This window comes from Hevea brasiliensis, chromosome 13 (assembly GCF_030052815.1).
Source record: "Hevea brasiliensis isolate MT/VB/25A 57/8 chromosome 13, ASM3005281v1, whole genome shotgun sequence".
NCBI lineage: Eukaryota > Viridiplantae > Streptophyta > Magnoliopsida > Malpighiales > Euphorbiaceae > Hevea > Hevea brasiliensis.
Window position 1 is genome coordinate 6,648,762 of NC_079505.1, and position 14,184 is coordinate 6,662,945.

General features: G+C 23.5%; 1 protein-coding gene across 1 annotated transcript; it reads left to right on the forward strand.

The window, feature by feature from the left end:
• Positions 1 to 11,313: 11,313 nt before the first annotated feature.
• LOC110653008 (alkane hydroxylase MAH1-like) lies at positions 11,314 to 13,161 on the forward strand. Its single transcript, XM_058131720.1, has one exon. It carries the CDS (start codon positions 11,372 to 11,374, stop codon positions 12,923 to 12,925), a length of 1,554 nt encoding a protein of 517 aa, XP_057987703.1. The 5' UTR covers positions 11,314 to 11,371; the 3' UTR covers positions 12,926 to 13,161.
• Positions 13,162 to 14,184: the final 1,023 nt, after the last annotated feature.

Here is a 14,184-nt window from a genome sequence, read left to right on the forward strand (position 1 = left end):
TCTATTGTTTTGGGAATATTTGAATGTTAAAATGAGTTTATTATTGTGTTGAAAAGGCGAATGTTGGCCATTGATGTTATTGTAGAAATTTGGTGACCGGAATGAATGTATTTTGGAAGTGTTTGAGAAATTGTTGTATTGCCAACCCTATGTGTTGAATTATGATGATTTGCAATGCTTGGGTATTTGAATGGAAATTATTTAAATTTTTTTGAAACCACAGTTGGCATGACAAATTTGTTTGCTTTTCTTATTAGTAATGGCTAGTGAGGTTGAGATTGTTTATATTACCTCCCTCTCTGACTTGCCAGTTAAGGTTGATATCGGATGAGTACTCATATTTACTAGCTAGCCTTCCCTCATTAATAACGGTTAGTGAGATTGAGATAGCTTTATCATGATGTACAACTTGGCATTAATCGTGAAATTTTATGTCATGGCTTAAACTGTATGATTGTTGGCAACACAAATTGTATCTAAATGTTATTTGTGACATTGACTATTTCTACATGATTTGAGAAATGTGTTATTGAAGATTTCGATATTATTTTTCTGTTTCATGGAATTGTGAATAGGGAAATATTTTTGTTGTGAAATGATTTCATGGTTTATGATGATTTTATAAATTATTAAGTTGTGCACCACTGAGTGAAATACTTAGCGATAACTTTTTTCATGCTGTCATAGGTAAAGAAAAGGAAAAGACTGCAGAGTGAGAGCAGTTGAATCTGTGTTATTTTGGCACTCGAGTATATCTTAGTTATATCCTTTTTGAAGTTTGTTTTTTATGTAATGATAACTATATGTATGTAAGAATCATTTGAGCAGTTGTATAAAAGTGTTGTAACATTATTTTTTTTTTTTTTGTAACCTTGAATGATTGTAAATTTGTAAAGAAATATTTATTTGGGTTGTAAATGGAAAAGTTTTATTCTTTTAGTATTAAATGAAGCAAAGCCCTTACTTGAATGTTGATTTGAGAAATTATTGATTTGATGAGTGATTGTGAATTATATATGTTGTACAGATTTTTGACAGGTTTCAAATTTTTGGTTAATCATGTTTTTAGCCGTCACCACGCCTGTTTTCTACAAAATTTTTCTTTAAGTTTAAAATCTTTATTTTATTTCTTAATCATGTTTACAATACTTCTTTTAACCTTTCATCAATAAGTTTATTTGAAAATGAATTTGAATCGTTTAAAATCCCTTGCAGTATGTTTAATGAATTATCGATTAACAGAGTGCAGTAATTCATTAGGCATATTACGGAATCATGTCATATCTTATAGAAGGATAAGGTGTGACATAATATATCTATATCTATATAACTATATAAAAGCAAAGAACAAGGGTGCTTTTCTCTTTTCTACTTGGCAATTTCTACATGTTTTAAATATATTTTTCAATTTTCACAAAAAAATAAAGAATAAAGCAATTTTGTCACTCCTATTTGACAAATTTTAATTAAGAGAAATAAGTGATTTTTTAATTTAAATTGATTTATTTAGTATTTGACAACTCCTATTTCTTAATTCATTTTTTTTATTTGAAATTTACACTACTTTTTTTTCTTCAAATTATATTTATGGAATTTTTTTTTCATTGTTAGATTTTTTTTTCTCTAAATTATATTATAAAATACTTCACATATAATGTGAATCATTAGAGAAAAAATATATTGTAAAAATTAGAAGTAATACATAATAGAAAATATGTAAATGATACATTGAAAAGATAGGCAAGTAAGCAACAATAATAGTTAAATTTAATATTAAATAGGAAACAACATTTTATTAACCGATTTAATCTCAATTTCCTTTTCTTCTTATATCTTACATCTTTTTCATTTTTTTGTTTTTCTATTTGTTTTTGAGTTTTTTTTTTATATGTTTTGATTGAATCAATCAACATATTTTTTTCTAAACTTAAAAATTACTAATAATATTTATTTATAACTAATTATTATATTAATTATATCACTAAACATTAAAAATTCATTGTATATTACTAACATTTTCTTTTGTGATTTTAATATTTAAACAGAAAAATATTTTATTAGATTTTATTACATTGTCTTCTTTCGGGTTCTCTGGAAGAGGTGAAAACCACAATAGGGAATTGGCATTGCTATTTTGGGTTCTTTCATGAGATGCTAAGGTGCATGCTACTTTATTTGTATATACGGTAATTGGACTGCCAAAAAAGTCCTATTATTGATGAGAAATGATATCATTTCAATAGGCTTAAAAAAGCTATAAATCCTGCATTTAAATGGGAGAAATCAGAGAGTGTTTGGATGATTACCTTTATATGAACCTGCTATAGATGATTGCTAGCAAATTACCAAACAATTCTCCTACCATCAAGTATGTCAACTATTATTTGAATTTTTACATTATGACATCTCACTTTCTTTTTTTCCCTACCTTTCCTAATACCATTTAGAATTTCTTGAGAAAAATGTGATTCTAAACATGAAATTGGTATTTGACTAATAATCCTAAACTCTTATAATCCCAATTTATGAAATTGAAGTTTGAAATGGCTGTAGTCTAAGCGATGAATATTTTAAGGGAAAGCAAAATTAAATTTGTCTAATGATCTTTTTATGAATGAAAGTTTATAACCTAGGATTTTGCTTAATAAATTACAGCACAAAATTTTTCAACATTCCTAATGGAAGATGAGAAGTTTATTTTTGAAGTGCATAATTCGCCACTATTTTTATATATTTAAAATCATTTAAACACATTAATGGTAAAAAAATTGTTACAACAACTTTTGGTTATTAAAACTGTGGTGAACAATATTGTATTATCATCAATGTAAAGAATTTTTATATTGTTTATTACTTCCATTATCATGAATTTATAAATTTTAAATCTATTTTTCTTTTTTTAAGGATTTTTGAGATTTTTTTTTATTTTTCTATGTTTTGATGAGACCAATTAATATATTTCTTTTAAATTTAACAAATTAATATCTATTTATAATTAATTATGACTTTGAAAGTCCAATCACATTAATTATATTATTAAATATTAAAAATTCATTACATATTGCTAATTTTCGATTTGTGATGTTTAATATTTAAAATTAAAAATATAGAAAATATACTCAACAACTATATACTTAAACTAATTTTATTTATTTTTGAAGTGCATAATTCGCCACTATTTTTATATATTTAAAATCATTTAAACACATTAATGGTAAAAAAATTGTTACAACAACTTTTGGTTATTAAAACTGTGGTGAACAATATTGTATTATCATCAATGTAAAGAATTTTTATATTGTTTATTACTTCCATTATCATGAATTTATAAATTTTAAATCTATTTTTCTTTTTTTAAGGATTTTTGAGATTTTTTTTTATTTTTCTATGTTTTGATGAGACCAATTAATATATTTCTTTTAAATTTAACAAATTAATATCTATTTATAATTAATTATGACTTTGAAAGTCCAATCACATTAATTATATTATTAAATATTAAAAATTCATTACATATTGCTAATTTTCGATTTGTGATGTTTAATATTTAAAATTAAAAATATAGAAAATATACTCAACAACTATATACTTAAAAAAGTGCATAATTCGCCACTATTTTTATATATTTAAAATCATTTAAACACATTAATGGTAAAAAAATTGTTACAACAACTTTTGGTTATTAAAACTGTGGTGAACAATATTGTATTATCATCAATGTAAAGAATTTTTATATTGTTTATTACTTCCATTATCATGAATTTATAAATTTTAAATCTATTTTTCTTTTTTTAAGGATTTTTGAGATTTTTTTTTATTTTTCTATGTTTTGATGAGACCAATTAATATATTTCTTTTAAATTTAACAAATTAATATCTATTTATAATTAATTATGACTTTGAAAGTCCAATCACATTAATTATATTATTAAATATTAAAAATTCATTACATATTGCTAATTTTCGATTTGTGATGTTTAATATTTAAAATTAAAAATATAGAAAATATACTCAACAACTATATACTTAAACTAATTTTATTTTCACAATATTTAAAATTTTTATGATCAAAATAATATTTAAAGTAAATAAAAAAATCTTTACCAATATAATTATCTTTGTATATAAAAAATTAAATTAAATTAATTTAAATTATCAATAATATAAACCCGTGCAATGCATAGGCATACTACTAGTTAATTATATTATCAGGCAATTTTTCCATGCATATAAATTTTCTTAAAATACCACATGACGAGTTTTTAGAAGAGTTTAGCTTGCTTTATATGTATAGATAAATTTTAGAACAATATATAGAAATTTTTAGAACAATATATTTAAAACATGTAGAAATTTTTAGAACAAATGAATGACATCAACCCATAAATATGTTATTGAAATTTTTTATTTATATCAAGATGTGTATACACATAATCAATAAAAAAAATCAACATATTATAAATATTATATTTATAACTAAGTCTTATTATATTTTTAAATATTAAAATTCATCATAATTTTAGATGATATATCAATTTTAAATTAAATGTGTATACCACAAATATAAATAAAAATAATTCATGTTTTACGTTCGTATTCCATATATAATAATTACTCCACAACAAAAAAAAATTCAAAGAAAATAGGTTATTTCACGTCATATATTAATTTAAAGGAGATTAAATGATCCATAATATAAAGAAAAAAAAAAGGAATTATCTCTATAAAAATCTTCATAGAGAAGATAGCTAAGTAAGATGAATTGATACCTTAATCTGAGAAATAAAGACATGTTTGATAGGGCGTAATCATAGTTATAATGTAATTCTTATTATATTACATATTTGATTACATTATTTAGTAACACTAAAAAATTTGATATAAGAACGATAATTACATAACATAATTAATTATATTTAAAGTAACATAATAGTCATTTACATAAAAAAATTAATATAATAATAATTACTTATTTTATTTTTTTATTTATTATCAATATTATCATTACAATCACTATTTAGTTATCACTGCTATTATTACTACTATTCCTATTCTGTCATTACTACCACCACCACTCTCATTCTGTTAGCATCACTACCACGACCACCGCGACAACCACCACCACCACCATTCTGTTATCACTTTCGCTATCACTATCACTTGACAATCTTTATCACCATTTAGTTATCGTCACCTTTACTACCACCACTATTTCATCTTGCCGCCACCACTATCTAATTACCGTTATCACTACAACCACTATTCAACTATCAATCACTGTAATCATTATTACTTATTATTATTATTATAAATAAATTAAATATTAAAATAAAAATTAATATTATATGCACTACTTATATTTTTATTTTACAATCAAACAGAGTAATGTATTGATAATTATATTACATTTTAATTTTGATTATATTATACAATTAATTATATTACATTACATTACACTCTACTAAATCTCATTGCAATTATTTTTAATATTTAATAAACAGATAAAATAACAAATGTATTATATTCGGCCACGTAATATCTAATATTTTTGTTCGATGAGAGCCATACAATTAGATATTTGACTGTCACGTTAAACTTTGGTCCATAACAAGTACAATAATTTGTGTCTCAAGAATTTTCAACACTAGTCATTTATTTATGTTAAAACATCATCATTTAGTTTCTAGTGCTTAGTGGATCATCCTATTATTAATAAAATTTATTTAGTAAATATAAAAATAATAAATAGAAAAACTTCTAAATTAATTAAATTATTTTATATTTTTTAAATTTATAATAAATAATAAATAATAATTTTGTTATAAATTCTATTTTAAAAAATACTTATAGACATGTAATTTAAAGACTTAGCATTAGATTTTTATTTTTTTTTATAATTTTTTCTTGATTTTAAAAGTTTTTTTTAATAAATAGTCAAAATCGATTTAAATAAGCTAACATTAAATTAAAAATTGACTATAAAGAATTGACTACACTTTCCCAAAATTAAAGAATTGACTATAATAATAGTAAAAAGTTAAAAAAATAAATTATTATTTGGACTAATTTAAATTGTTTAAAAAATTATAAATAATAATAAAATTTGAGAGTGGAAAATAGTATATATACCTAATAAGATAGATTTTTGAATCTTATTTAGGTAAAATAAAAGATATTATTAATAAATAAAAATACATCTTTTTAACTTAAATACATATAAGTAGAATATAATGCAAGTGTATTTTTAGATATTTGTATAATTTTAATTTAAATCCTTACTTTTAGTTTTCTTAATTTTAAGGTTTATTAATTAATTAGTATGAAAATTTGTCTAAAATTGTATATCAAAAAGATTAATTCATGAGTAATTATCTAACAAGTATAAACAATGTGCAATGCACATTCAAAAATACTAGTTATAATAATAGTGGACTATATATAATTTAATATTATCTTTTATTTTTCTATATTTTCTTAATAATTTTATTTATAAATATATTAAATCACCTTGTAATTCTTAATTATAAGTGTATTAAAATATGTTAATCATTAATTACATATATATCTTATAGTTAAAAGATCATATAATTAAGAAATAGCTAAAAAGTATATATACCATGTATTAACAACCAATTTTAATTTATATTTTTGTCAAACTTAATTTATAAGAATGTCAACGATTTGATTTAGTATGATTTAAAAATAATTTCTTAATAAAATTGATATTTTTGTTTTAATATTTTTTAGTAAAAAACAAGCATGACGATCTATAAATCCCTTAAAATTTTAATTTTTAATTAAGAATAAATAGAGAGTTGAGATCAATAATTTTATTTATTTATGTATATATATATATATATAAAATAATTTTTAAATTTTAATAGAATAAAGAAAGGGAAATGAGAGAAACAGAGAGCAAAAGCAAAAATAGAAAATTTATTTTGTGACTAAAAGGGATTCAAATTGTCCGAGTGATTTCATTCAAGGAAGATAGGTCCACTGCGGATAATATCATCATTATTAGCCGATGGATAAGTTTTAGCCTATATTAAGTAGGGGTTATTATCACTCAAATTCACTAATTTTATAAGTTATTTCAATGAATTCAGCTAATTTTATTTTTTTTAATTTTATTTTAATTTAAGTATCATTAAAGTTAGATATCATAAGTCTTCAATTTAACTTGAACTAATTTTCACTTACAATCACTTAAATTTAGGTATTTTTCAATGTAGTCACACAACTTTCAATTTCTTTCTTAAAACTCAAAATTTTTTTAATTTTATTAATCATTTTAATATTTTTTAATATATTTTGAAATTTATTTTAAAATTTTAAAATTTAAATTTCTACTATTAAATTTGGGTATACTTAGTGTAATACTATTTATTTATAATTTAAAATAATAAATTGAAATAATTATGTTTTCTATATTATTATTATTATTATTATTATTATTATTATTATTATTATTATTATTTAAGAATATTGAAAAATATAATGATAATTACATTACATTCTAATTTTAATTACATTATACAATTGATTATATTACATTATATTATACTCTACTAAATATAACATAAAGGTATAATATCTCATTTTTAATATTTAATAAATAGATAAAATACCAAATGTATTATATTCGGCCACGTAATATCTAAATATTTTTGTTCGATAAGAGCCATACAATAAGATATTTGACTGTCACGTTAAACTTTGGTCCATAACAAGTACAATAATTTGTGTCTCAAGAATTTTCAACACTAGTTATTTATTTATGTTAAAACATCATCATTTAGTTTCTAGTGTTTAGTGGATCATCCTATTATTAATAAAATTTATTTAGTAAATATAAAAATATAAATAGAAAAACTTCTAAATTTATTAAATTATTTTATATTTTTTTTAATTTATAATAAATAATAATTAATAATTTTTTTATAAATTCTATTTTAAAAAATACTTATAGAAATATAATTTAAAGACTTAGCATTAGATTTTTATTTTTTTTTTATAATTTTGTATTGATTTTAAAAGTTTTTTTTAATAAATAGTCAAAATTGATTTAAATAAGTTAACATTAAGTTAAAAATTGACTATAAAGAATTGACTAAACTTTCACAAAATTAAAGAATTGACTATGATAGTAAAAGGTTAAAAAAATAAATTATTATTTGGACTAATTTAAATTGTTTAAAAAATTATAAATAATAATAAAATTTGAGAGTGGAAAATAGTATATATACCTAATAAGACAGATTTTTGAATCTTATTTAGGTAAAACAAAAGATATTATTAATAAATAAAAATACATCTTTTTAACTTAAATACATATAAATAGAATATAATGAAAGTGTGTTTTTAGATATTTATATAATTTTAATTTAAATCCTTACTTTTGTTTTCTTACAAAAAAATTAATTCACGAGTAATTATATAACAAGTATAAACAATGTGCAATGCACATTTAAAAATACTAGTTATAATAATAGTGGACTATATATAATTTAATATTATCTTTTATTTTTTTATATTTTTTTAATAATTTTATTTATAAATATATTAAATCACCTTGTAATTCTTAATTATAAGTGTATTAAAATATGTTAATCATTAATTACATATATATCTTATAGTTAAAAGATCATATAATTAAGAAATAGCTAAAAAGTATATATACTATATATTAACAACCAATTTTAATTTATATTTTTATCAAACTTAATTTACAAGAATGTCAACGATTTGATTTAGTATGATTTAAAAATAATTTCTTAATAAAATTAAAATTTTTGGTTTAATATTTTTTAGTAAAAAACAAGCTCTTAAAATTTTAATTTTTAATTAAGAATAAATAGAGAGTTGAGATTAATAATTTTATTTATTTATGTATATATATATATAATAATTTTTAAATTTTAATAAAATAAAGAAAGCGAAACGAGGGAAACAGAGAGTAAAAGTAAAAAATAAAAAATTAAAAATTATTAATAAAATAATAAATCTAAAAAGAATTGATGGAACCCATGGGTCTATATACGGCATTGCATTTATTATTTGTCCCTATATTGCTGCAATTGTCATTGAGCATGAATATCGTGCTATCTTTGTCCCTATATTGCTGCAATTGTCATTGGACAGAAGCCCTCATCAGTATCCCATGTTTGGCAAAGGATTTTGTCGGTGCAAAGTATTCCAAAAGATAATTTACAGAAAAGAAAAGAAAATAAAAAGGTAAGCGATAAAAGCCTTAAAGATTAGTAGTGTTCAATTATAAAAATTCTAAATCACCATATAAATCTCTCCTGGTTGCATGGTTGGCCTTCAAAATAAAAAAAATTTTATAAATTAAATATAAAATTATAAAAATGAAACAATTAACTAAAATAAAGATTAAAATTATGTAAAATACTAAATAAAATGGGACAAACTAAAATATCATGATTTAGTAATATTGTTTGAATTTAATTTTTATTTTAAAGAAACTAAAAATTAATATCACTACATCATAATGTAATAATTATTATTGAAATTATTAAGACTTTAGCATATAAAAAATATATATTTACACTTTATTAAATGTTATTTAATTATCAAATATAATCAAATAATATCTTATTTGAATAAAAATTATATAAATAAATAAATAATAATTAAGAGGAATATAATTATCAAAATAAGACACAAGTTGTTATAACTTAATAAAAATTTTCACCAAAATTTACATTGATCTATACTAAATATCAAAGTTAATAAAAAGTCTATAAATAAAATTATCAATTTTATTTATAAAATAGAATGAAAAGGAATAAAAAATATAAAATAGTAATAAATAATGGATGAAAAAGAAAATTGAGTCTTGGATTTTTAATCTTGATATCTTAAGCTTTTATATATATATATATATATATATATATATATATATATATATATATATATATAAAGTAATTATGATTTGTTATTTTGATAAATTAAAATATTTATTTAATAAGAATTTGAATTATGAAATGTGTCAAGTTAAAATTATAAAAAAAATTAAATTTAAACATCATTAAAAAAAATTAGATTAAACTAAGAGTATAGCACTAATCGAGCAAGTGGCAGAATGAATAAACACAAGGACAAATCTAAGAGCTCCTAAAAAATATTTTTTGGCTGGGGGGGGCAATGGCCCTGTTGGCCCCTCCCTAGTTCTGTCGTTGCCTGCAACTGTTAATACATTAATTGATTACGTCCATCCCCTTATCTTCTGCAAGACGTCCATCCCCTTATCTTCTGCAAGATATCAAGATTTTTTTGGCATGGCATGTCACTAAGAATGGCATGTTCTTGGTTCGTAGTGCTTATCATCTTGCAATTATTATTTATTATTATTTCCATTGTTAAATTTTTAGTAGCAATAATAATAATTATTATTAATAATTTTTTTAATAATAGTAATAATAATAAATAATAATTTATTAATAATTATTTATGTTGCTATTGAATATTAACTTTATAGTAATAAAATTAATATCATTATAAAATTTTTTGTTAGTAATTCTAACATCTGATGTAGTGAGATCTTGATTTAGAGGGCAAGGAGAAATTCTCCATGATTTTATGGGATTTATGGAATAAAAAGGAAACATGAGAGAGAAAAGGGATATTTTTCGAAAAGGAAAAGATCGATAATAATTTTAAATAAGTGTTTAAAATTTTTTAGAGAAATATTTAATAGATATGTGTTTTTAATCTTTTATACTCAGATAAAAAAATAATATTAAAATTACTGACGTGACATTGTTATCAGTGTAATGTCAGTCACCTCAGCAAATAAAAAATATATAAAATAATAATAAAGAAAACAAACAGTTATTTACTCTCATAAGTTGGAGAAATTAACAGAGGGGACATGAAAAAAAGGTTTGAAGGGAATGCAGATATTTCTCTTCTATTTTTCCACAATTTTATTAATTATAAAAAAAATTCTATTATCATATATCAATGTCAAATATATACATGAATATTAAATTTTAGACATTCAAAAATAATAACGCTCATGGTATTCTTAGTTTACGTTAATTGATATTTTTTTATTGTCATTTCTATATTAATTTAGTGTATTTAAAATTATTATTTAAAAATATTTGTTAATAAAATTAAATTTTACTTTATATATATATACACACACAGAGCAATAATTCATTGTGATTGATATATATTATTGACAGGACACAATTTTTTTTTATTAAAATGCAAACTTAAATCCCAAAATAGTCATCACTGGATCTATAAATATCTTTAGCTTGGCTTAGGCTATTTCAAAGCGAAGCAACATAGCAGAGTTGCTTATCCAAAAACAAAAAAGATACTCAACATAGCTTGAATGAACATGTTCGGGTCTACACTGATAATAGCAGCATTTCTCTCCATTGTTTTTATTCTTCTTCTTCTATGGCTTTCGAGATGGAATAGAAGAAGTAGCTATGTAATCATCGATTGGCCTGTTTTCGGGATGATTCCTGCTCTTCTTTGCAACTTGTCTCGTATCCATGATTTTGCCACTTTTATTCTTCAACAAAATAAAGGCACTTTTCTGTTCAAAGGACCTTGGTTCTTTGGCATGGATTTTTTGTTGATTAGCGATCCCATGAACGTCCATTATGTTCTGAGCAAGAACTTCCCCAACTATCCCAAGGGCCCTGAGTTCAGAGAGATTTTTGAACCTCTGGGAGATGGAATTTTCAATTCTGATTCTGATAGCTGGAGTATTCAGAGGAGAATATTTCACTCTTTATTAGTCAAGAACAAGAGGTTCGATTTGGCTGTAGAGATCACTTTGAGGCAAAAGATCTTAAATGGCTTATTTCCACTTCTGGAAAATGTTTCACAAGTAGACATGCAAGATGTGTTTCAGCGATTCACGTTTGATAATATCTGCCGGTTGGTTTTAGGCTTTGACCCAAATTCCCTTTCTATTGAATTCCCTGAAATTGCTTATCAGAAAGCTTTTGATGATATAGAGGAGATCATCATTTACCGGCATGCATTGCCTGCAAGCATTTGGAAGTTGCAAAGATGGCTTCAGATTGGGAATGAGAAGAAGTTCAAGAAATCTTGGAAGATTTTTGATGATTTTTTGGAGCAATGTATTATAAGAAAGCGAGAGCAAGTAGGCCAAAGCTGCAAAGATCAAATGGAAGGAGAGGGTTTCGACTTGTTAACATACTTTCTGGCAGAAGATAATGATTTTGCAAAAGTAGCAGCAGAAAGTGGCATTCTGATTAAATCAAACAAGTTTCTAAGAGACATGGCATTTAATCTCTTGGTAGCTGGGAGAGACACCATAGGTGCTGGTCTTGTCTGGCTCTTCTGGCTTGTCGGAACTCACCCATTTGTAGAGCAAAAGATTTTGGAAGAGATCAAAGCAAATTTAGATGCAAAAACAAGTGAAAAATGGAGGGTTTTCAGTATTGAAGAGGGAAGGAAACTAGTTTATCTCCATGCAGTTATATGTGAAGTTTTGAGGCTGTATCCACCAGCACCTTTCGAACACAAAGTGGCAATTGAAGAAGATATTTTTCCAAGTGGACATAATGTTCCTAGAAATATGAGGATTCTGTTCTCTTTCTACGCAATGGGCAGGATGGAAGAAATATGGGGTAAAGATTGCTTGGAATTCAAACCAGAGAGGTGGATTTCAGAGGGAGGAAGAATCAAACATGTGCCGTCTTACAAGTTCGTAGCATTCAATGCAGGACCCAGGAGTTGCATAGGTAAGGAGTTGGCATTCCTACAAATGAAAGCGATTGCTGCTTCTGTTATATGGAATTATTCTCTTCAAGTGGTTGAAAACCATTCTGTTAGTCCAAATGTTTCTGTATTACTTTATACGAAAAGAGGTTTGAAGGTTAGGGTTTTAAAGAGATTTGCTCCTTGAAGATATTAATCTACCTCATGGAATCACTTATGTGTAATTAGTTAATAAGTTGGTCATTAAGCAAATCTAGAAGTTTTTGTATTCCAATGTTATCTATGTAAGTCTTATCTTAGAATCAGATATATATACCTTATTAATGTATGAATACCACGTTATGTAAAATTATGGTAAGTCTAGTCTAAAATTATATGGTGCAACCTATTTAAAAATATGATTTATTAAATTTTTATTGGTTAGATATATTTTAATAAAATCGATCTCTAAAATAAATTCACTTCAAAGTAAGCACTCCATTATTATTTTTTATTTATCTACTTTATTATTACTATTATTTAATATGAGAAAAAAATCTTAAATTTAGAATTAATAAGTAAAATTATTAAAAACATAATTAAACAACAAAGTACTCATTTTATAAAATATTAAAATGAACAAAATTGTACCGTACTTATAAAAGCAGACAACAGTGATAATTACCTAATTATCTTAAAACCATATCAGATCACATCAAACAAAAACATACTCTTCAGACCTCTATACCTTCTATGAAGATGGATTACTATTTTCTCTCCCGTCTCTACCTGCCAGGCACTCTTCTCCTCGAGCCATTTTTTGTGCAGCAACACTCATCAAACTGTTTAATCGTGTCATCTGCTGCAGAGAAATTGATGAGGCTTTTATGAAAAATGATAAATTGGAGACTTTGCCATTCCTAGACTGACGCATTCACTTGAATCTCGTACTAAAAACACCTTCCGTAATCTTTTAGCAGAAAGGGCTACTCTTTTATTAGTTGGCTCAAGCACTAGGGCATATTTAAAGTCTACAGGCACACAAGTGTCAATGAGATTAACTAAGATTTAAATTTAAACTCCATATGGTGAATCAATGAGGGGGGAAAAGAAGGGAGGGGATGGAGAATGCAATAAGAGAGAGAGGGGAAAGATTTTTAAGTCTATCTTTTTGTTGGGATTGGTTGAAAATGGAAGGAGAGAAAATGAGGAGAAAGGGACTTGCTTTTGTTTGGCTACCAAGAGTTTTGAAAAAAAAAAAAGAAAAAATCTTCAAAGTTAAAATTATTATATCCTCCATTCATTTAGAAGCTATAACACACTTTTGTTTATCACAACAGAATAACAGTTGTATCATATTAATGATTGGGGTTGTGCACCGTTCTCGAAGGTCTCGAACTAAATCAAAAAATTGTATCGAACCTATAAAAATTATGCTGAATTAAAGTTATTTTGATTTGATTTTAG